The 25,866-nt window shown below is 40.9% G+C and overlaps 1 protein-coding gene across 1 annotated transcript in view; it reads left to right on the top strand.

Moving 5' to 3' along the window:
* The first annotated feature begins 18,697 nt into the window (after positions 1-18,697).
* Positions 18,698-25,866, top strand: part of LOC129093886 (protein prenyltransferase alpha subunit repeat-containing protein 1-like) — a 13,320-nt gene continuing 6,151 nt past the window's right edge. Inside the window, exons 1-3 of the mRNA XM_054602008.1 lie at positions 18,698-18,799; positions 18,884-19,019; positions 22,016-22,122. Of these exons, the coding sequence (XP_054457983.1) occupies positions 18,698-18,799; positions 18,884-19,019; positions 22,016-22,122 (345 nt within the window). The remainder of the gene's footprint in view (positions 18,800-18,883; positions 19,020-22,015; positions 22,123-25,866) is intronic.

Below are 25,866 nucleotides of genomic sequence, written 5' to 3'. Positions count from 1 at the left end.
TCCTCTGGTTGTATAGAAGTCTATGAGAAAATGACTCTACTTCTCTCTTGATTTATTACCTCAGTAAACATGAGTTTATGGTCTCAATCTCTAGTTTCATGTCTTTTTCAATACAGCATGATGTTCATTTATATTATTCATTCGTAAATGATGGTCCATTTAGAGTCAAATAGACCATGAAGCAGATTATGCTTTAGGCTTTAGGCTATCTTGTGATTGACTGGTTACCACCAGAGCTGTATACGGCATCTCAACCACGGCGTCACTCTCCCTCAGTTATAGTATGATCATTTCCGTTCACTGGTTAAAAAAAGACACGACTGCGACAGCCAAAATCAAAGATGGCGATGGCAAAACTGCCGGACTCAAGGCCTCAAAACCGCCACCCACAAAGGTTTGTAGCTTAAACCTCAGCAAATGTGTTTTTGTTTGAATTCACAACATTAACCTTGTGTTTGATGCCACAGTGGCCTAAAGGATCCGACAAAGCGTCAGTATGTGATGAGCTGCCAGATAAATGAAGGGTGGCGCCTCAGAGGACGCCATTTACCCCTCCAAAACCCACCTGACGTAGCCACTGATCACTCTGACAACATTTGGTAAAATGTTAAGAAACCTAATCTGATCACACATATAGGAGAGGTAGAGAATACAGGTGGAAAATCTGAATAACAGGGACAGAAAACAGTTTAAACCTTTGCGCCCGTTGCAGGAGAAAAGAGAGGAGGAGGTGGGAGGGCAACATGAAGTGTGGACTCCCTCATTTAAAGCTAAATATCATCTTCACATCCACACTAAAGACACTCACTCTCTTCCTGTATTTTCTTTCCTCAAACAGAGGACATTAACCAAAATGACAGTTTCCTTTACTGGTATGAAAAAAGAGAGAGAAGACTAAGAAATGCAGTATATCCATTTTATATAGCTACATTTAGATATACATCTCTTTATACGTCCAGGTTTGGGCCCCACAGATGCGCGTTGATGCCAATCTCACATAATGATCAAATCCTGGATGTATAAAGAGAACAAGAGAGAGAAGGTTGAGAGCCTCTGGATTCATCTTTAACAATGTGTTTCATGATTTCATGAGATTTATTTGTTTATATATAAATGTATATTTCCACCTGGAATGTAGTCAACAGAAGATGACCAAAACTCAAGTAGAGTACAAGTACTTTAGAATTGTTCTTAAGTACAGTACTTGAGTTTAGGTATTGAGCTATTATCTGCCACCTATACACTAGGTGTTGTAGTGGTAGTCAGCCAGTAAGTCCACAACCATAATAAACATACTGTTTACAGGCTACTGTCCTCTTTGGTGATGTGTTCAGGTACATTCAGAGCTGTGGACAACCTGAAACAACTTCCTTCATGTGTCAATAATAAAGTTGAGAGTGATTCTGGATACACTGATTATACTAAACCCATCTGTGATATTACAGGCTGGTTCTGAAGAGTTTCCAGCAGCTACAACGAGACACTGGCAGCACTCGAGGCTTGCGTCTGTTCTCAATGTGTATGTGTGCTTCACAAACTGACCATGTTGTGATTGGCCCAATTCTTGGTAAACACAACCACTATTATTGCAAACAAGTTCAGTAACATGTACATACAAATATGTTATCAATTAGTTTAGTTACATCGTTTACAAAGTTTGATGTGGGGGTGTGTATATGTAATGTCTCTGGAGAGACGTTTGTCCAACTATGGTCCAAAGACGGACAGGATGTGGACCAGTAAACACACAGCAGAAAATATTTGTTCATTTTATTGTAAATTGATGTTTGTGTCACTTATTCTGAAAATCTTGCTTCCTGTTTGTATAAATGCATCACAACAACAGAGGAAACCTGTAAAACATCAGGATCACATGCTGTCAACCTGTGGACACTGCAGAACCATATAGGACCAAGGACAGTGTCCAACCTGACGCCCTCAAAGCTCCATGCAAACATGCATTTTTATATTATGGACTTTATCTAAGACAGTGTTTTGTAAAAGGTCTGAGAGGAGAATTAATTTGTGGTTGACCCCTGGGCAGGTCACATGTCTCTCAAACATGACAGGAGACAGTGGGTCAAAATGTAGTTTTATTATTTGAGCTTATGTCCAAGTCACATGATGGATATTCCTCATAAAGTTGTATTTAATTGCTGTTTCTGCAGCAGAGGACTGTTGATCTGGACCTGATGGAACTCTGAGGTAAGACCTGTTCTCAGCAGGGACCTGAACATTCCAAGGTTGCCATGTTTCCCTCAATGTGCATCTTTTGGAATGTTCACAAACAAACGTTCTGTCAGAAAAGCAGAAATTTCTACTTTTACCCCACGATTTCTCTGAGAAGAAAACACCAAACTGCAATTTTTTGCATCTCGACCTCTACGTCTGACCTACTATCAAAGTTTAGAGAACCTTTTGCTGGAGAGACGTGAGATTTATAAACTTTCTAGACTAACGTTGTTTCTATGTATTTTACCGTTGAGACTCTCTGAACGTCCAAAATACACGGATGCTAATGCTAATATAAGTTTATCATTTATTATGAATACATAATGATATAGTTAACCAGGTCAGGTGTTATTTTAATTAGTAGATGAATTTTCTGCAGTCAGAAATATTACAGTAAACTGTTTTTCTTTACCAGTAAACTATCATATATAAAGTATATATATAATAACTATCAGTGGCGACTGTGAGCTTGTGGGTTTGATACCAGCATCATGTAGACCAGGGGTGCCCAACCAGTCGATCGCGATCTACCAGTCGATCGTGGGCGGAGTTTCAGTCGATCGCGAGAAGTGTATGACAAAAAAAAAAAAAAATACAAAATAAAAAACACTAATCAAATCATTGTTCATGAGAGGCCAATGTGTATTTTCATAATAATAAAATGAAAAATAAAAATAAGTATGCAGGCAACCTTTTTTATTCATGCTAGAGTCTGATTGCTGGCCATGGTTTGCCACGGTTGCTAGGTTGTAACCAGGGACTCTACAGCGGGAAGACGTAGCTGTCAGTTGAAGAGATAATGTCGGAAGCCAAAAAAGCTAAAACTTATCACTTTCATCGCGAGTGGGAAGATGATTACTTTTTTACTTTTTCAAATTCAAAGTCGGTTTGTCTGATCTGTAATGCTGCTGTGGCCATTCCGAAGAAGGGGAATTTGGAGCGACACTTTCTTACGGTTCACAAGAAGTATGCTAGTGACTTCCCGGCGAGATCAGCTCTACGGACTGAGAAGGTTTCTGAGCTGAAGAGACAACTAGCCGCAAAGCAGGCAGTGTTTACGAGACCTGTCAACAAGAGTAAAGCTGCCACGGTAGCGTCTTACCGTGTCAGTAGAGTTCTGGCAAAGCGAAAAAAAAGTTTTAAAGATGGCGAAGTTTTCAAGGAAGCTTTTTGGAAGCCGCTGACACGCTTTTTGCTGACTTCAAAAACAAGAAAGAGATCGTGTCCTCTATTGAAGATATGCAGCTGTCCAGGAACACCGTTACAAGGCGGTGCGAGGCCATGTCAGGGGATATAGAACAGCAGCTACAAAATGACATTGACGCCTGCCTTTGTTTTTTCCTTGCAATTTGATGAGTCGGCTGATGCTGTGGATGTGGCGCAGTTGTGTGTTTTCATTCGGATGGTTTTTGGCGACATGATGGCAAAAGAGGAGCTCCTGACCATTTTGCCTTTGAAAGGGCACACAAGAGGGTCAGATATTTTTGACACTTTTATGGAGTTCGTCAGCAAGTCTAATCTACCTCTCTTCAAACTGACATCCATCACAACTGATGGGGCTCCATCTATGGTTGGGCGCACTGCTGGGTTCGTTGCTCTGTGCAAGCTTTCGGAATCTTTCCCGGATTTTTGAGCTACCACTGCATCATTCATCAACAACAGCTGTGCGGCAAGATTTTAAATATGAAGGACGTCATGGATGTTGCGATGAAGATCGCTTGCTCTGTTCGGGCCAGGAGTTTACAGAGGCGTTTATTCCGTGCCCAGCTGGAGGAGGCAGGTGCAGACCACACAGATCTGCTGCTGCACACCGACGTCAGGTGGCTGAGCCGTGGCAGATCCTCGAAAGATTTTTGGAACTTTTGCCCGAAATTAAAGAGTTCCTGAAACACTCAACAACCCATGCTGTTGCTTATTCCCAGCTGGATGACGGTCAGTGGCTCACTGATTTGGCCTTTCTCACCGATGTCACCAATAAGATCAATGATCGGCGGCCACTGTTGTCAACAATGGCCGCCGTGAGTGAGTGAGTGTTGTGAGCTCCAGTCTACTGGCTAAACTATTTGTCTACTAAGGATGTTGTGATATCTACGATTACCCGAAAAAGTCTCTGGTGCTAATGAACTACCTGTGGTGAAACAAGAACGAAAAACTAAAGCAGCCTTTAGCACCAAACCCACGAGTTTTAAGACTTCACCCTCCTTGTGCGAGTGGAAACGCTGCTGGCCTCACAATGGGTGAACCAATTACTCTCCAAAGTATTTGTGATATGATGCAGCAAATGAAGCTCGACATGATTTCACACATTGACGCAAAAATAGATTCACTTGGATCCAGTCTGAAGAAAATAGATGACTCCCTGCATATGCTCGGAGATCAGGTCAATGAGATTCAGCAAAGAGTAAGCTCAAACGAAGATGACATAACAGAACTGGTCAAACGTGTAAAGGTGCTCGAAAAGGAAAACACCGACCTTAAATCATGGACTGAAGACGCCGAGAACCGAAGCAGACGCTCCAATCTACGATTCGTCGGCATACCCGAGAGGGCCGAGGCCGGGGATGTCCTCGGCTTCATAAGTCATCTGATTCCAAAACTTCTAGGTGAAGCAAATTTCTCCGTTCCTCCTGTGATAGAGCGCTGTCATCGCACTGGCATCCTGGACAACGTCAAAGCCAAGGGTCCAAGGCCGATCTTGGTAAAGTTCCAGTGCTTTCAAGACAAGCTGAAGATAATGAAACTGGCCAGGGACAAGAGGGACCCCCTTCAGTACAAAGCGAGGGCTGTGAACCAAGGGGGCTCTTTGAAGGATGTTCGAATCTTTATCTACCCGGACTTCTGCTGGTGTAGTCCAGAGACGCCGAGAGTTTGATGCAGTGAAGAAAAAGCTCCGTGATAGGGAAATCGAATATGGCCTGCTCTTTCCCTGCACGCTGAGAATTACCCATGTTGGTAAGAGACATTTCTTTCATACTCCCGGTGAAGCTGAGAATTTCCTCTGTGCACTCTCCTCCATTAACTCTTCCATTGACTCTGATATGGCAGCAGACTGATGGCTGGCGACCAGTCGATAGTGCCAGCGCCAACACAACACACTGCCTGCTGATGAACTTTTTTTTTTTTTTTTTTTTTTTTTTTTTAACTTATTTTCTCATCGGACTGGCTGGAGTTTTATGTTTCATATGTGCAAACTATCGCTGATAGAATTGCTGAGTTGGTGACTGCTGCTTTATTTTTGTTTTGTTTCTTGCAAAATTGTCAATGGACGATGCTAGTGACAGCTGCTTTACTACTGTCTGCCGTATAGCATATCACAAGTGTCGTAAAATGGCGTAACACTAAAGACGGGTTGATCTAAGTTATTTAAACTGGGAATGATAGACGCCTATATATAAATAATTCGTTTAGAATAATTGCTGAATACTTTTGGATGTTGAAGCGAATAAACTAAGAAGCTGTTGAAGCATATAATAATTATTATTATTAATAATTTATTTTTGTTTGCCATCATCTGACGGCCTTATAAAGGCCCAATATATACCCCTTTTTAGTAGACATGGATCTTTCATTTTGATATGTCTGCAATATGCTGAGCCATGCAGACTGAGCTCTTTTTACTTTTTACTATTATTATTATTTCTTATTTGGTATGTGCCTTACGTGCTTTCTCTAATGCCGTATGTGCTCTCCTGTGTGTGTGTGTGTGTGTGTGTGTGTGTGTGTGTGTGTGTGTGTGTGTGTGTGTGTGTGTGTGTGTGTGTGTGTGTGTGTGTGTGTGTGTGTCTCCTTCTGCCTCTCTCACCACCTGCCCCTGCCTGCTACAATCCACAACCTGCGATGATGCTCTGTGTGCATTTCTTTTTCCATATCATTTGCATACTTACTCAGTTATTTTGGATTAATGAATTGTGCTAAAGGGCTGCATGTTATTCATTTGAACATTAGGAGCTTGCCATCTAAAATTGATTTACTGAGAGCCTGGCTTACCTATAATAAACCCCATGTAATAACTTTGTCTGAAACTTGGTTAAACAGCAATATTTCTGATGATGAAGTCAAACTTGATAATTATGTTCTATTTAGGAACGATAGAGGCTCAAGAGGTGGGGGCCTCTTAACATATGTATCCTCAAATTTGATTGCAGAACTTGTTCTTCCAAATGAGAATCCCCAGCATTTTGAAGGCCTTTTCGTCAAAATCATTTTTCATGAAAATAAACGACTAATCATTGGAAATATTTATAAACCTCCATCTGCCCCAGCAGACACTACTGACTGTATCCTGTCTACCATTAATTCTTTAGACTGCACCAGTGAAAAAATCATATTAGGTGACTTCAATTCTAATTGGCTGGATCGCTCCTCTCAAAAAGATCGGAACCTCTTTAACAGCATAAATCTAACTCAACTCATAACTGAACCCACTAGAGTCGGTCCCAGTTCTTCTTCTTTGCTTGATTGGATTTTAGTTTCCCATCCTGGCAGAATTGTACAATCTGGGGTCTTACCTGACTCTTTTAGTGACCACTCTATGATTTTTTGTATTTGGAAAATCAAAGTGCCTCATCTTCCTCCTAAAATGATTAAAGTAAGACAATTTAATAAAATTAACCCTGAACACTTCACTCAGGATATACTAAATATAAATTGGGAGAGATTCAAATTAATCCCATCTGTTGAAGATGCTTGGAATTTATTTTATACTGAGTTTGTCGAGATAATCAACAAGCATGCTCCTTTGAAATCAATTATGGTCAAGGGTCGACATCTACCTTGGATCAAGGGAGATCTCATACACTTATTCAAACAAAGAGACAAGGCCTGGAAAAAATACCGTAAAACAAATGATGCTGCTGACTGGAATGCTTATAAGGAGCTAAGGAATAAATGTAAAACCAACACAAGAAATGCTAAAGGAAATTACTATAAAGACTGCTTATCAACTGATTTTAAGAACCCGAAGAAATTTTGGAAGAGAATCAATAGTATAACCAATAAATCCACAAAAAGCCCTACAACGCATATTAGACTAAATAATCAAACTGTGAGTGAACCTTTATTAATTGCAGAGGCATTTAGCCAGCACTTCGCTACAATTGGTAGCTCTTTATCTGGTTACTCTGGTCTTACCTCGAATCAGAATAGGTGTGGCAGCTCTTTTTGCTTTAAAACTATCTTTCCAATTGATGTTCAGCGGGTTATTGATAGCCTAAGCTCTGGATGCAGTGCTGGTCCAGATGGTCTGGAAATTAAGTTCTTTAAACTTGCCTCTCAAGTTTTGTCATTTCCACTGGCTGATTTATTTAATTTATCTTTCGCAACTTGTGAAACACCGTCATCATGGAAAAGCGCTAGAGTAACCCCTCTTCATAAAGGAGGTGACACCTCAGACACCAACAATTATAGACCAATCTCAATTATCAACAGTATAGCAAAAATATTTGAAAAACTAATATTTAATCAATTATCTAAATACCTTGCAGACAATAACATATTATCTCCACACCAATCAGGTTTTCGACCTAATTACTCTACCACCACTGCTCTTCTAAAATTTACAAATGACATATTGTCAGCAGCTGACAGCAAGATGCCTACAGGTGCTATATTTATTGACCTTTCAAAAGCATTTGATATGATCGATCATTATCTTCTCTTAGATAAATTGTATGCTATTGGTCTTTCTACTAACTCTCTATTATTTTTTAACAATTTTTTTCATTTTAGAAGTCAGTGTGTCTCCTTTCAGGGAAGTCTATCAGAATTTAAGATCAATGATAAAGGTGTTCCACAAGGCTCATCCTTAGGTCCTCTTTTGTTCTCGATCTTTATTAATGATCTTCCTCAAATCTGTTTGGACTCTCAAATTCATTTATATGCAGATGACACTGTATTATACTCATCCAGCTCTGATATCTTACAAATTCAACACTCTCTACAATCTGATTTTAATTTGGTTCAAATATGGTTCTCTTCAAATAAGCTTCTGTTGAATAAGAAAAAATCATATAGTATGTTGTTTTGTACTCAACCTGATCATTTGTTGTCAAGTAACTGGTCTATTAGTCTTCTTGATGGAACAACAATAGAAAAAATTGAAGAATTTAAATATCTAGGCCTCTGGCTTGATTCTCAGCTATCCTTTAAACCCCATATTAATGCAATCACCAAGAAAATCTTTGGTTGTCTGAAATCTCTTTATCGTTCTGTTGACTGCTTCTCACAAGAAGTCCGGAAAAGACTTATAATGCAATTAATACTCCCAATATTGGACTATGCTGATGTTATCTATGGTAACACTTTTGAAACAAATCTCCGTCCTCTTAATGTGTTATATAATAGTCTTTGTAGATTTGTGCTCAGGTGTCCTTATATAACCCATCACTGCCTCATGTATGAGTCCCTGAACTGGCTTGCCCCTAATTCCAGAAGGCAATTCCATTGGTCAATACTTACATTCAAATGCATCCATCTCAATTTCCCTTCATATTTGAAACAACTCTTAATCCCTTTAACTTCTCAATACAGCCTACGGCACATGGACCACCTGTTTCTAATTAAACCTAGAATCAGGAAAGAAATTGGTCGTCGGGCATTCAAATTCAAAGCTCCATCAGATTGGAACAACCTTCCCTCCTCACTTAGGTCTATTACTTCTTTCCATATCTTCAAATCATCTTTAGTTTTGCATTATAAAACATCCTGCTCTTGTTTCTGATCTATCTTACCTTTTCTCTCTAGGACTCATTCTACTCATACCTGCTTTCCTTTTGTCCACTATACTATTTACATGTGTGTATCTGGGTTCAAATATGTACTGTATATTCTACTTGTGCATGCAAGAAAATGTATTTATTGTATGTAATGTATATTAATATATTTGATTGTACTCTGTGTAATACTGGCTGGTAGGGGGTGGGAAGGGGGGGGGTAGCTATGGGGAGCATTGTTGGAGTGTGTGTGGGTGTGTGAGTGTGCGTGCGTTTGTCCTTGTGCTTATGTGTTTGAATTTATGTTTATAACTTACTTTTTACTTTCATTGTATTATTTGTCATTATTGTAAGGACCCCCTCGAAAATGAGATGATACATCTCAAGGGGCTATCCTTGAAATAAAGGCGGACTTTGCTTCCATTGAGCCCGTTGCCCAGTTCCTATGCTTTCCATTTGCAAATGTTGATGTTGATTGCATTGCCCCCCAAATAGCCACGCTCTTCAGCCTGGACGGCAGTGCTGTGGAGAACGAAATTCTTACTCTCACAAATGACATTGAGCTAAAAGCAAGAGCAACACCTGGCATAAGTGGCGAATTTTGGAACCTGTTGCTGGAAGAGAAGTATCCAAGCCTCAGACAATGTGCACTGAATATGTCTTCCCTTTTTGGATCAACATATTTGTGTGAGTCTGCCTTTTCTCACATGGAAATCATCAAGTCGAAGTACAGAACGACATTGACTGATGACCACCTTGCGGCCTGCCTAAGGCTGGCGCACAGCTCCTACCGCCCGGATTATGAGAAGCTTGCTGACTCCTCCCAGTGCCAGAAGTCTCACTAAGGTAGAGAAGTTTTCTTTTTATTAATATTATTATATTATTCTTATCTTGAATTAGGCATAGTCCTATTCATATATTGTACTTTGAAGAGTATGTTACATCTTCACATCCACATAGTTTGTACTTAGTATTTTCCTATTTTTATCTGTTTTCCAGTTGAATTTGAATCCATCTGCCGGTTTCTCTGCCAGTGCCAATGCCCCGTTAAGCATTCTGAAATACTGGACTTCCCTTCTCCTCCTGCCTGCTATGAAGTTATCTCTACGTGTGTGTGTGTGTGTGTGTGTGTGTGTGTGTGTGTGTGTGTGTGTGTGTGTGTGTGTGTGTGTGTGTGTGTGTTGGACTGGCCTGGCTGGAGTGTGTGTGTGTGTGTGTGTGTGTGTGTGTGTGTGTGTGTGTGTGTGTGTGTGTGTGTGTGTGTGTGTATTAATTGTGGTGTTTTATTTAGATTTGGATTTTTTTTGACTGCACAGCCTTTTCTGGAGTTCTTGGCTGCTCTTTTCTGTAGTTTTGGTGTGTCTGATGTGACAGAGAGAGAGAGAGATGGTGTGAAGTTCTTGTGAGCTTGTTAAGTTCTGTTTTGACAACCTATTTTTTGACACATTGATCATTTCCTCGTTTATTGGACTTAACTTACTGTTTATTCTCCTGTGCAAATAAAAAAACAACTACATTTGACCTGCACTCGGGGTTCCTTGTTACTTGTTATTGCCCGGCCCTTGTGTTTGACTTGGTAGATCTTGGCATGTCATGAACTTCAAAAGTAGATCTTGGTTAAAAAAGGTTGGGCACCCCTGATGTAGACATACGTATGTAAGGCCTCCTGCAGTAACAACACTGTGAAAGAAATGCAGACAGTTTGGCCTGTTCTGTTTTTATTTACTGCTATTTTAATACAATATGTGATAAATGAGCATGAAGTGCATCAGTGGTCTGAGGGTTGTGTTTGTTTTTACCCTCAGATGGCCCAACGGTGCACCTACAGCAGCGTCCAGATCCCGGACCCTTACCGGCCCGGCGTCTGGACCACCTGCATCAGGATCACCAGTCCAACCTCCCTGATCGGCTCCTCATCCGGTCCCCACCTGACTACGACCCTGGCAGCAGGGTTACAGTCACTCCAACCAGGAGCACGGTAAGAGCACCAAGAACCTGAACATCACACATTTATTGTTAAGTTTCTTTCATTATCTCCCAGAAAATTGTTATCTTCAGAGTACATTGCACATTTATGGAAAACCATAAACTGTATGTCTACGGGGAAAACAGTTTGCTCACTTTTATTGTCTTTGGACGGTGTGTTTGGCTAACAGTTAACGGAACTACACCGTCTCTGCTGCCAGAGACAAAGTTATTCTGTGCCTCTTAATTGGGCGTCAACATGAGTTTTACTTCCGTATTGTCAAAAGAAATAGACTTGAAGCCTAAATTAAAGCATCATCTGCGTAGATTAATCTTCAAGTAAAAACTAGTCTGATACACTTAAAGAATATTTGCCAATCTTGGGTTGTATTCACTGAATCGTAAATTACAGCAGTGGTCTTTGCACACACACCTGGCAGAGATCTGAACCTTTCTAGTGTTTACTGCACACACTTCTATGCTTTTGCTTGTGTATAATTAATGTTTGACATTTACTTTCAATTAAATATTACTGCTTAGTGGCACTGATCCTCTTCATTCAATATATGATGTGAGAAAGTCCACATGATGTAACAGCCCATGGTTTGTTACCATGATGTGGAGCAGTGGGCTGATGATAGTATTCTTTTTTACCTTCAGGCAGGTCGTCGCTTCACCTGGAGGGCTTTCCTCCCCCACATTTTAGCAACAAGGCCATTGAAAGTTAAATAAAACACACCACAAAATTAAATAAAAATACGATAAAAACATTAAAAAGCCAAGAGAACCGAAAACTGAACAAGCTGAGCTAGAATAAGACAGGAATAAAATACAAGACTAAACGTTAGAGTGCAGTGTAAGAAATAATTTGATAAAAGGCAGCGGCGAAAAATAAAGAAAAGAAGTGAGACTTGTAGTCCACCTGTAGTTCTTATTCTTGATATATTCTAACATGATAGTAGGCTGACTTTATAATTGTCTTGATATAGTTAAGTAACATTGTGTGTCATCTGCATAATTCTGATAATTTATTTTGATGTTTTCCAAAGCTCCTCTGATCCACCTCAGGGACCAGGTGAGTCTTCCAGGCTTAGTCCCCCTAAACCACCTCAGGGACCAGGTGAGTGTTTCAAGGTAAGTCCCAGTGAGCGTCGGGGGCAACCTGAGCCAGAGTGGAGAAACCAGTTAAACAGCTGGTGGTGCAACAGGGGCACTGAACCTCAAGGTAAGGTAAAGTACCAGGACCAAGGTGGGCCTTCAAAGGTAAGTCCACCTAAATCACCTCAGGGACCTGGTGGACCTGTAAAGGTAAGTCCACCTAAATCACCTCAGGGACCTTTTGGACCTGTAAAGGTAAGTCCACCTAAATCACCTCAGGGACCTGGTGGACCTGTAAAGGTAAGTCCACCTAAATCACCTCAGGGACCTGGTGGACCTGTAAAGGTAAGTCCCAGTGATGGTCGGCCGTTGTGGGACCTTCCTGAGCCGGAGTGGGCGAGGGACATGAGGCTCTATCTGGAGTGGAGGAACCAGTTTGACAGCTGGTGGTGCAACAGGGGCACTGAACCTCCAGGTAACGTAAAGCACCATGATAAACACTATTATTCATTTATTTAGAATTATTTTTTTTCCCTCATAATGATGGATGCTTTATATGTTTATCTTAATTCTCTGAATATTTTAAATTTGCTCAACCCATATGGTTCCATCCCACACAAGCTTGTGCAACTCACACTGACCAAACATCATGTCCCCAGCTGGATCTGAGACCTCATCGCTGATTACTACAGAAACTTCAGGATGAGAGGAATTACATCAGGGTGGCACCAGTTTGAGATCGGCATCATCACAGGGTACACTATCTCTGTGATTCTCTTCTATCTAGCCATGAACATGCTCATGAAGTCTGCTGAACCAGAGTGCACCCTGAATGAATTCAAAAGTTTTCAAAGTCCCTTTATTGATCCATTGCAGGGAGACACCAGATCACTGTCACATCATCAGTTCAGCCTAAAAAAAAATAAAACAACTCAACCAAGAGCAGCAAAAAAGTGAACTTATCAGAAATCAACACTCAGCTCACCCTCCTCCCCCACTGAGCATAAACACCCCAACAGCCGGGAAACATCTGGACTAAAGAACTCGGTCCACCTCGACTCCTTCATCTCTGCTAAAGAGAGCAAGTTCAGAACCTTAACACAGATTTAAGGCTGCCCCCCCCGCAGACGGAAAGTTGTATTTCATTAAACTTGTTGACTGATTAGTAACATCCATACTGCAAACCATGCTCTGTTCGTATCAGGAAAACACAATGTTAAATGTTTAAATGTCTTCAACAGCATCATGTCTTGTATTTCATGTTTCTGGTGAACATAAATCCTCCTGTAGAGCCTACATCCTATTTTGTATTTAATTGTTCTCCAACTGTCTTCATCGTTCTAAAAACTGAACACAACAAATGTTGAGGATGACTCATTTTCACTCCTGCCTCCTAAAAAGAGTCTGATGTAACTATTTTAAGTAACTTAACATACAAAGGGAGGGTGCATTTGATACATTTCAACTGTCCATAAGCATGGCTCAGAAATAAATAAATGTGGCTATGAAGAGGGGCGTGGTTATGGCGGTGAACTAGGCACACGTCTTTTTGTGAGCTCCTGGCGATTTTCGAATAAATTCCTGTACATTATCCTTTAAGAGCACGGACACGAACACCAGTCGTTTGTAATAACTCTGCAGTGTACATAATCGTTAATATGCCGTCGAAAAAGGCAAAGAATACCGCTAAAGCGAACTTTTTCCCAGTTGAGGAGGATGACGAGTTGGATGCTAACAGCCAAGCTAGCAGCCTGGATAGCTCCACAGGTAACGCTAGCCCTAACGTTACCCTCCAGGCAGAAGGGGCGGCTGCTGAAACGGTTCATAACGTGGATGTCATTCAAAAGCTCGACATGATAAGAAATGATATTGCCACAAAGATTGATGGAAACCTGAAGGCAATTCAAGATGTTTTTTATTAGCGAGGTCGAGGACACAGTCAACCCAGAGAAAGGCAGGACCGAAGCGCTGCTTAAACGAGTGTCTCTCCTCACAAACAAGCTGGACGAGCTCGAGAACCGCTCGCGGAGATCCAACCTCAGGCTGTTAACTTGCCCGAAAAAGTGGAAAATAATAACGCAATTGCTTTCCTCGAGAAATGGCTACCTGAAGCACTGGGCCCTGCAGTCTTTCCTACTCCACCTGTCATGGAGAGAGCACACAGACTCCCCGGTCGGGCCCAGTCTGGAAAAACCTCCTCAACGAGAGTCCTTATTGTGAAGTTTTTGAACTTTCAAGATACAGTCCAAGCAATGCGAGCAGCCAGGGCCAAGGGCAAAGTTCTGTGCGGAGGACAAGAGGTCATGTTCTTCCCGGACTTATCGGCGGAGCTGCACCGGCAGAGGAGAGCTTCGTTCAGGACATACAAAACGTTCAAAGAGCCATATTTGGCCAAAAAAAAAAAAACATACCTGTCTGGAGCCGCAAAAACCTAAAAGCCTTATATGAGGCAACATAGCCTACATAAGCTATATGCCTACTTTTAAAATGACAAAGTAGGCCTTGGCTACAATATACCAAATTAGCATTCATCTTTAAATGTTTATTTTCCCTGCAGCGCATCCTGGAGAGAATTACGCACCACGTGACTACAGTACATGTACGATAGGCCAGATGCTGCTTCAAGTTTAGCCTAACTTCCATCACAATATTAATGTGTTATGTTTTGTTGCACTGATTAAATTATAGATATACAAGAATAAATACATATTTTTGGTTGTCATCTTTTATTTTTAGGTCTCCAGAAAAAAAAGTGCATATAGCCTCAGGCTATTTTCAGACAGTGTGGAAAGTTAATTCTCTTCAAACGTCAATATAATTCCCTGTTCAATAACAATCAACAGACTGCTAAACACGCAGAATGTGTTTAAGCTTGCAACTATAAAAATGAAACGGTAGTGCAAATGAGTAGGCTAAATAAAACAATCCCCGTTACTCAGCGTCAGACATTTAAAAAGTGGCTACAATCGCAAAGCGCAGGCTGCAATTAAAAGACAGCTTGCTTAAAAATTCAACAACAGTCGAAATGAACAAAATTAAAACCAAACAAAACAGATAAACTTCTGTGCATTATCCTCTTCTCTTTAGTTCGCCAATGCCACGGTCAGCGCAACTGTGACACGCAGCAGCATCCTTCTCTTCCCCAGCTTGACACGTAGGCTAACATCGAACCTGAGTGATAAAACACAATAATTGTGTCATTCCAAATATACTGACAAAAGCAGAAAGCCATTCATAAAAACAGCCACTTTGTTAGGCTTAAATATGCGCCTATATGAGGGGATGGTTTTCTCACCTGTTCAATGTGACTTCTGTTTTCGGACATCACTGGACAGCTTCTCCACATCGGGCATGTAGTTTGTAACTTTAATCTTGACGCAGGACTGCAAGCTCTCATCTGTGAGGCGGGTGCGGTATTTGGATTTGATATAGTTCATGTTTGAGAAGATCTGCTCGCAGAAATATGTTGATCCAAACATGGATAACACTGCAAATGCGTATTTCTTCATGTTACCATAAGTTTCGGGAAGAGCCTTCCATGTTTCAAACACAAGTTTCTCGGGTGTTGGGAGGCTTTCGATTTCGCTCCACTTGTGGCTTTGGGCAGCGTGGGCTTTCTGGCGGCTGACGTCTTCAAGCTCTGCTGTCAGACGTTTGAATTTGGCAACCCACATTTCTTTGTCGGCTATATCGGCCATTTCCATTTCGAGCTCAGCTGGATCAATTCCTGGGAATGTTTTCAGCAAGGAAGGGTCAATTTCCAGGGGTGTGACAGGGAAAGACAGAGTCACCTTTTCCTTTCGGAATTCACTAAATCTGCCCCCAAATGCAGCTTGCATGTCAACGATTGCACCTTGCAAATAATCACTATTGAGTGTGTGATCGTGATGGGCGTCTTTGAACTCTCTCAGGGATGAGAAGTTGGAGAGCGTGCCTCGCTGTACATCCCTGGCCAATACTGTCAGCTTGCGCTCGAATGACAAAACGGCTTCCAGCATTTGAAGCGCAGTGTTTCCCCGCTCCTGGAGACTTTTGTTGAGCGTGTTTAGATGACATGTCATGTCAACCATGAAATGCAGTTTTTCCAGCCAATTTGTGTCGTCCAGTTGTGGGTAGTTGAGGCCTTTGGTTTTCAGAAAGGTGTTAACGTGCTCTAAACACGCAACAAAGCGACGCAAAACTTCGCCCCTGGATAGCCAGCGGACCTTGTTGTGCAGCAGGAGATCCGCATATTCGCTCTCAACTTCCTCTAGCAATGCACGGAACTGGCGGTGGTTTAGTGCTTTTGCGAGTATTTTGTTGACAATTTGGATGACATGGTTCATCACCTCAATACACTCCGCTGGGAATGTTTGCGCACACAGCGCCTCTTGGTGCAATATGCAATGGAATGCAAGCAGATCTCGATCCAATGCTTTCTGTAGTAACGTCACAAACCCCTTTTGCGACCCTCTCATACTCGGCGCACCGTCTGTAGCGACTGAAATCAGGTGGCCAGTGTGTATTCCTTTGTCATTTAAACACTGTAGCACAGCGTCGCAGATGTCCTCCCCCCGTGTTTGGCCTTTTAGTGGTATCAATTCGATCATTTCTTCTTGCGGCCCATCAGAGTTCATGTACCTGCATAGCAGAGCTGTCTGTTCGATATCCGTCACGTCACACGACTCATCACAGGCAATTGAGAAAGCTGGAGCTGAATTGATGTCCTTGATTTGCTGATCGGTGATATTGTTTGCCATTTTAATTGCCCTCTCCTTCACTGTTTTTGCGGAGAGAGGCATGTCTTTAATTTTCTGAATGATCTCGGTTTTGTTTTTGAAGTCCGAAAATAGGTGCTCTGACATTTTAATGAATGAATCCTTCATGTACTCGCCATCTGTGAATGGTTTTCCACGCTTTACTATCTCCCGGGCTGCAACAAAACTCGCAGCAGTAGTAGAGTTTGGAGATGCAATCCACTTCTTGAAACTGTTTTTTCGGCCCTCAAATTTCTCCACCAGCACTGCAATTGCACTTTTCCTCTCAGTTCCAACTGGGTGATCGGCAGCAAATTTAGCGTGCTTTAGCTGGAAATGTCGCTCCAAATTGCTCTTCTTGTTATTCGACAACTTCTCATTGCAAATCAAACATGCCGGCAACCCTTCAGCATTGGCAATGAACGCATACAGTTCAGTCCATTCTTCCTTAAATCCTCTGTTTTCATCGGCAATCTTCCTCTTTTTTCCTTTTAAATCCATGGCCCTTAACTCACACCCGTTTGTTTACTTGCTGTGTCGCAGGCTAGGACGTAACTTTGCTATTGCGCGCCATTCTGAAATTAGGTATTTTAAATATATTTACAACTACGTAAATTTTTACAGCATACAAATGTTTGTCATGTTTACCCCTTAAGAAACCATATTAAAAAAACCAACAATAAAAAAAAACGTCTTTTTCCATTTTCACACATTTTTGCAAAGCTCCAGGGAGCCACAAGGGGGGTGCTAAAGAGCCGCATGCGGCTCTGGAGCCGCAGGTTGCCTCATAAATGTTCGGCCGTGAAAACTAGCCCTTTTTATTTTTATCCTTTATTTCTTCTTTGCCAGGAGACACAGAAGTCTCTTTTTGATGTTGTTTATTTTAGCACACCGACAGCTTAGTTTGGTTTAACTGCTCCCTTGCTTGCACTGGATCAGTTTGTGCACTTAACTACATCCCAATGTAAGGGGGAGCAGTGGCGGTTCTACATGGAATTACACCCCGGGCGAGACCCCTCCGAGTCCGCCCCCCCCCCCCCGCGTTTTTTTTTTTTACTAAATAAATGACGGGGGGGGGCGGACTGAGGGGTGTAATTCCATGTAGAACCGCCACTGGTTCCGTCTTTGAAACTGCCCTCAGAAGATGAACATTCCGTTGGCTTATTACACGGCCCAACGTCAACCGAAATGATGGAAATAAATAATAACTGAACGTGTAACAGTTTTGTTGCAAAGCACAATCTTATCGTGAAATTAGAACTCGTGTTTATTGAGTTAAAACCGAATTATTGTTGTATAATCATATCATAGGCAGCATATTAGCAGGCTAACAAATGTAAGAGTTATTCCACCAATTAACATTAGCCATTCATCATGACATGGATACTGTAATAATCATACAGAAAGAACATAGTGGCATACCTTTTTGTTTTGATCGTTTCTCCTCTTCTTCTTTTCTTTTTTTCGAAATTGCGCTCCTGATGGCTTTTGCCTTTTTCTATCCATCTCTGTGCTTATTTTGCACTCGACAATCAACAAATTTCCCATCCCCCAACACTGTCACTCGTACAGAAGTTTAGACTAAACCAATTCACCTTGCCCTTGGTGACACTTAATCGTTCAGCATTACATATTTGTATAAGCCATTTCCAGTGTTGGGGGTAACGCGTTACAACTAACGCGTTAGAGTACTCTTATTCGTTTTTTTCAGTAACGAGTAACCTAACGCGTTAGTTTTGCGAATTCAGTAATCAGTAACTCGTTAATTTCCAAAATAACCACTCGTTACTCCGTTACTTTAAGAATTTCCCTCGATAAGGAAAGTAAAGTCCCGGGTTTTCTGCATTTAGTCAGATGCTGCTGCCCTGCTCCTTGCATCTCTCTCTCTCTCTCTCTGTGTGTGTGTGTGCGCGCGCACCTGTGTGTGTAAGCTACGTGTGTTTGTACCGCGGCAAGATGGCCGAGAAGATAGCCTTAGATTCCTGGAGGTACGCTCATTATTTTGAGTTACAGAGCGAAAAGGACAAGAAGAACATAGTGGTCAAATGCAATCTGTGTGTAGGTGGAAAACTTCTGTCAACTGCCAAAAACTCAACCTCGAATTTAAAAAAACATCTCTCCTCAAAACACCCCTCCACCAAGTTGGTCGGACGTCCTGCCGAGGGAATGGAGGACAGTGGTGGTGCTCTGGCTGCTAAGCAACAGCGTCTTAGTTTTAGTGCTAGCTCGGCTGTGGCTAAAACGGTGTCCGCCAGTGAAATCCACAAGCTTGTGGCTGGTTACGTAGTTGAGGAGATATGATGACTGTCTTTCCTGTCATTATGCTATAGGTTCATGATTGATTCATAAACAGTCAGCACTGTTGGTGCATCTAAAGGAGGATGTGTGTTGTTGTTGCGCTAGGCGGACACGCACGCACCCCAAACGCATTTTAATTGTTGGTAACGCACGAGTACTCTAACGCGTTTCTTTTATTTATAGGTAACGTAGTAACGTAACGGATTACTTTTAATTGATAGTAACAAAGTAACCTAACGGATTACTTTCAAAAGTAACGATACCCAACACTGGCCATTTCACACAATTCAGAAAAACAAAAAACGTGCAGGAATTATAGGCCTGTAATTATAATATTATGAATGTGCGTTTTTTGCAAGAAAGTCGAGGTGTGACTGACTTGCGCCCACTTATTGTATTATAGTATTGCTCTATAGCCTACAGTGGATCCCCCCGTCCCCCCACTTGTCTGTTCCAAGGTGAACTTTTCCCCCGCCCTCCCTCCCCTTCCCCGTTTTCACACATAGATGTCACCTTCTTAGCAAGCAGGGGCGCAAGCAGGAGCGCCTGCAGCCGCAGGGGGCGCCAATTCGCCAATTCCCCACAGTGATATGATAGATAATAGAAAACCGCTTCGCAGCCCAGATTATTATTTATTTATTTACTTGGTCGTTCCGCCCCCCACGTGGCTTGAAAAAGTGCCGCCCGGGCCACCGCCCGGGTGGCCCGTGTCTAAAACCGCCACTGGGGGGGAGGGTACGTGAGGCTGTCCTGTTCGTGTTGATGGCTAAGGGGATTTGTTTATGGCAGAATTTCTTTTTTCTTTCATGTATCTCTGTGTTTTTACAATATAACTTTTGTACAATGGCACACTGTAATTCCCACAACGAAGCAACAGGTTTGCTACAATATAGAGCAGACAATATCTGTACAATCTGGTTTAACATTAGTTTAAGATTACTACAAACAAAAATCTAAAGTTCACTTCTTGGAATGTAAGGGGGATGGTTAAAATGACTAAATTGAAACAGGTTATTACTGGGCTAAAGCAGCTTGATTCATCTATTGCTTTTATCCAAGAGACTCATCTACTCAGAGAGGACTTACTGAAGGTGCGAAGGAGATGGCCAGGCCAGGTACTAGCATCTTGTTTCTCCTCTCACACTAGAGGGGTGATGGTGTTAATTCGCAAGTCTGTGCCATTTTAAGTGAATAATACTATTTTTGATACAGCTGGTAGATATTTGGTGGTACAGGGCACTCTTTTGAGAGAGGACATTAATTTGGTTAATATCTATGGACCAAATGATGACAATCCCTCATTTTTTGAGAACTTATTTTTACTGATTGCCTCCCTTTCAGGTAAAGTATTGATGACAGGTGATTTTAACTGCACTCTTGACCTAAGGCTTGATCGTTCATCTGGGTTGGACACCTCTCATTCTCAAAGTAGAAAGAAAATACAACAGTTCATAAAAGATCTGAACCTCTGCGACCCTTGGAGGATTCAAAACCCCAATAAAATGGAATACTCATGTTACTCCTCATCATTTAAAACCTACTCTCGCATAGATTATTTTCTAATCTCTACTTCTCTACTACCCAATATAACTAACTGCATATATGATAGCATTGTTTTATCAGATCATGCCCCCACCTCACTATTTTATAACGATTCACAATTAACCCTAAATGGTTACAGGATTCTGATTTCATAAAAGTTGTGGGGGAGCATATAGACATTTACTTTGCAATAAATACGGACCAAACATTTGCGGCCATCAGGTGGGAGGCTTTTAAACCATATATTCGAGGGCAAATGATTAGTTTCACTAGTTCCAAATTTAATAAATTCAAACAGAAAATGAACGAGTTGGACTCAAAAATCAGAGAGTGAGTAGCATTGATAATTCGGTAGAAACTAAACAAGAATTATTTGCACTTAAAGCTGAATATGAGGAGCTCTCCACACTAAAAGCTGAGAACAGTCTAATAAGGCTTAAGCAAACTTTTTACGACCAGGGTGAAAAACCCGGTAAATTGTTAGCCTGGCAAATAAAAAAACTTAACTCAGAAAGAGCCATAAATGCAATTAGGAATGAACAGGGGGAAATAACTACAGATCCATTGGAAATTAACAATACTTTTGTTTCGTTCTATAAGACCCTCTATCAATCAGACTATCCAATAAATTTGGGAAATCACAACAGTTTCCTAGATAGACTGGACATTCCCTGTATCCCTGAAGATACAAAACTTGAGCTAGATAAACTACTACATCTAACAGCTACACCTGTGCCAAGCTCCGCCCAATTCCTCTATTTTACTTAACTAGTGTTAATAGTTACATTTTTTTAACCCTATTCACCTTGGGTAAGAGTGTGTTTGTGTGTTTTCTTCTAAAACTGATTCACTTAACTGTACAGTCCTTAGAAATACCTGTGTTTGTAGTTTTCACACGGTATATAGTGAAAGACTTGCATTTATAAAGTGACTTTATAGTCCTGTGACGCTTTCAGATTTTAACATAAAGGCGAGACACTACAGGCAAAGCCAATTTAGAGATGTTGTGCTATTTTACTTCAGCAACAAGTCCTCTTCCAGACTAGTGGAACAAAAACATCCAAAATACACATTTAGGTGTTTATTTTTACTACTTTGATTATTTGCGTCCATAGATCTTTCCTAAATTTACCAAAAGTTACATTTAGATAATGCCTCATTTGCATATTTCAACATACCTTTTTAAGTAACTTCTAATAAAAAAAACAATTGCCTTAATGTAAGTCATCAACTGGGGAAATGTTTTGGTGATATCTATTAGTTATTTTTTTGTTACCCTATTCTCCTGTAGTGTCTTCAAAATGTATGTAATTGTTAAATTCATATCTTTTAAAGGTCGTTTTCTATAAATAAGCTATAAATAACCCTTGATTCCGCCGTCCATAGTTCCTGTTCATAAGAACCATCAGAAAAGCGCCTGTCTTTTCCCTCCAGGTGCTAACGGGAGTCCTTTGATCAGCGTGAGCCAGAGGCTGAGAGGATTGCTGCCGTCCAAGATGCCCAATGATCTTTTAGAGACTCTCTACAGACTGCTGGACTTGGTTAGTGTCTCCTCTTAACATCTGCAGGTCGGTTATCTAGAGATTGCATTACATTTACAGTTCCCTGTTAATGTTAAGGCCTCGATCTGCTTCAAAACAAACTAGTTCATACCACATGTTGTGTTCCTCTTCAGCTTCCTTATTTTAGTATAGACAGGAAGCTAATCCAGGCACGCAATCTTAGGTCAACGAGGAAGGAGATATTTAAAAAGCCTTTGTTATAGTGGCTAAATCTAGATACTTGAATGCCCTCGGTCGGGATCAGTGATCATTAGGGCCCGAGCACCGACAACGTCGGGCTGAGAAGGCCCTCTTGAAACTGTAATGTTTTTTATTATTAGGGCCCGAACACTGACATTTTCGGGCCGCGAAGGCCCTCTTGAAACTGTAATTGGGGCCCGAGCACTGACGTAGTCAGAGCGTAGGACCTATTGTTCTTCAAATGTTTCTTATTATTAGGGCCCAAGCACCGACAACGTCGGGTCGCGAAGGCCCTATTGAAACTGTAGTGTTTCTTATTAGGGCCGAGCACTGACATAGTCAGTGCGTAGGACCTATTGTTCTTCAAATGTTTCTTATTATTAGGGCCCGAGCACTGACATAGTCAGAGCGTAGGACCTATTGTTCTTCAAATGTTTATTAGGGCCCGAGCACTGACGTAGTCAGAGCGTAGGACCTATTCTTCAAATGTTTCTTATTATTAGGGCCCGAGCACTGACGTAGTCAGAGCGTAGGACCTATTGTTCTTCAAATATTTATTATTAGGGCCAGAGCACCGACAACGCGAAGGCCGCAAAGGCCCTATTGAAACTGTAGTGTTTCTTTTTAGGGCCTTATTCTTCTTCTGCCAAATTAATTGCCTTTTTGAGGGCTTTATCATGCTCAAAGTGTCAGCAAATTTGACATGCATCAGGACTGTGAAAATTTTGATATTTTCAAGGTCTCCCATTTGGATATAACAAAATGGCTCGCTAGCGCCCCCTACAAAAATTTGTTTAAAAAAAGAATTCATTCGGACACGGTAAGTCCAATTGACTAGAAATTTCACACACATATGCACCTGAAGGAGCTCTACAAATAATCCACTTGAGACCCTAAACTCCGCCTACCGAAATTTCCCACCATTTTGAATTTTCTGAAAAACACATTTTTGCGAACTCCTCCTGAACGCTCAGTCCGATTTCCACCAAATTTGCTGTGGATCATTATTGGATCAATGTCATCAAAAGTTATCAAAGGCATGTTGATATCTCATTTCGTTTAGAATATCTGGACCAATGAACTTGATAGGGGCGTGGCTTCCTACATCAATACACATAACGTAAATACCGTTTGACCTATAACCACGGAATTTGCAGGGTATGTCCACAAGACATCCTGTTACATACCCTTCAATTTTCATTCCATTCTACCACTAGGGGGCGATACAGTCACTTTTTCAATTTGCTGCATTTTAAGGCATTTTTCGTCATTTTCAGGCGTTGTACTTTGACGAACTCCTCCTACAGAATTTATGCAATCGACTTCAAATTTGGTCAGGATGATCTTGAGACCTTTATGATCAAAAGTTATCAAAATGGTGAGGTTTGATCCAAGGACCTTGACGTGGCGTGGCGACCGTTTCGTGGCAACTTTGTGCCTGTCTCCGTGAAAAAGGAAGTTGTTGTAACTCCAAGGTACATAGTCCAATCTAGCCAAAATATCTTGTGCATGATGCTGGTTCAGGGCTGAACAGATTCCAATGCAAAAAAAAAAATCACAAAAGCATAGCGCCACCTACTGGCAAAAGGAAATTACAAGCTTTATACTTTGATGTACTGCTCCTAGCCAGTGAACCAGATGGACTTCAAATTTGTTAAGGACAGCCTTAAGACCTTGTTGATGCATCATCCTGAATATTGTTGGATTTCGTTGAACCCCGTTGCCGTGGCAACGCTTTGTTCGCCATGAAAAAGGAAGTTGATTTTTCTGTGGCTTGGGATGGTCATGAACTTATGAATTTTCTCACACGTGTAATAGGTGATGTACATAAATATTTCGTACCAGATTCGTGCTTTGCCATTTGAAATTGCCTCGACAGCGCCCCCTACAAATTTTCAAATAAGCTGCCCCAGTGCTACATTTGACCTAGATGCATGAAATTTGCTAGGCACATGTATGTCATGTGGACTTGAAAAAAAGCCTCTTGGGACCATGCTCCAAACCCAACCGGAAGTCAGCCATTTTGATATCTGTGTGCATTTTCATCACTTTTTCGGTTATTTACAGGCGCTACACTTTGACGAACTCCTCCTAGGGATTTAATCGGATCCACTTAAATTTTGGTCAGTACAATCTAAAGACGTTAATGATTAAAAGTTATCAAAGGTCTGTTATTTCGCGGAACGCCGTTACCGTGGCGACACATTGTTCGCCATGAAAACGAACGTGTTTTTCAAGGTCTAATAATGCTTGAAACACAACCACACTTGGCACACGCATTAAAAGTCCAAATGGAGTTTCCTGATATGATTTTAATGCGTCAAAGTTGCAAGACGACTCGACAGCGCCCCCTACAAATCTTCAAATAAGCTGCCCAAGCGCTACGTTTGACCTAGATGCATGAAATTTGTTGTGCGCATGTATCTCATGTGGACTTAAAAGCCTCTTGGGACCATGCTCCAAACCCAACCGGAAGTCAGCCATTTTGATTTCTGTATTTTTAGGCATCTAACTATTGGACACGGTGTCCGATTGTCGCAGGCATTTCGCCGCCTGTTGAGCCCGCGTCCCGCACCCCGACGCGCACGCAGCGCGAGGGCCCGATCATCGCGAGGACCCGATCATCGCGAGGGCCCGATCATCGCTGCTTGCAGCTTTAATTATTATTATTAGGGCCTGCTACTTTTACTACTACTACTACTATTAATACTACCATTAATACTACTACTACTACTAATAATAATAATAATACTGCTAATACTGCTACTTTTACTACTACTGCTACTACTACCATTATATACTACTACTACTACTACTACTACTACTACTAATAATAATACTAATACTAATACTACTCCTACTGCTACTTTTACTAATAATACTACTACTACTTCTACTACTACTATTAATACTACCATTAATACTACTACTACTATTAATACTACTATTAATACTACTATTAATACTACTACTATTAATACTACTTCAACTACTATTATTACTACTATTAATACTACTAATTATAATAATAATAATAATAATACTGTTAATACTACTACTACTACTAATAATAATAATAATACTGTTAATACTACTACTATTAATACTACTACTATTAATACTACTACTGCTACTTTTACTACTACTGCTACTTTTACTACTACTAATATTAATACTACCATTAATACTACTACTACTATTACTACTAATACTATTAATACTACTACTACTAATGCTACAACTACAACTTCTTCTACTATTAATACTACTACTACTATTAATGCTACTCCTACTGCTACTGTTAATACTACTACTACTATTACTAATACTACTCCTTCTATTAATACTACTACTACTAATACTACTACTACAACTTCTTTTTCTATTAATACTACTACTACTGTTACTAATACTACTACTACAACTTCTTCTACCACTACTACTACTACTACTGTTAATACTACTACTATTACTAATACTACTGCTACTTTTACTACTACTACAACTTCTTCTTCTACTACTTCAATTAATACTACCATTAAT

The sequence above is a fragment of the Anoplopoma fimbria genome, chromosome 7 (genome assembly GCF_027596085.1).
Source record: "Anoplopoma fimbria isolate UVic2021 breed Golden Eagle Sablefish chromosome 7, Afim_UVic_2022, whole genome shotgun sequence".
In the NCBI taxonomy this organism is placed as follows: domain Eukaryota; kingdom Metazoa; phylum Chordata; class Actinopteri; order Perciformes; family Anoplopomatidae; genus Anoplopoma; species Anoplopoma fimbria.
The sequence above is the reverse complement of the archived record's forward strand: the minus strand, read 5'-3'. Positions and strand labels throughout refer to the sequence as shown.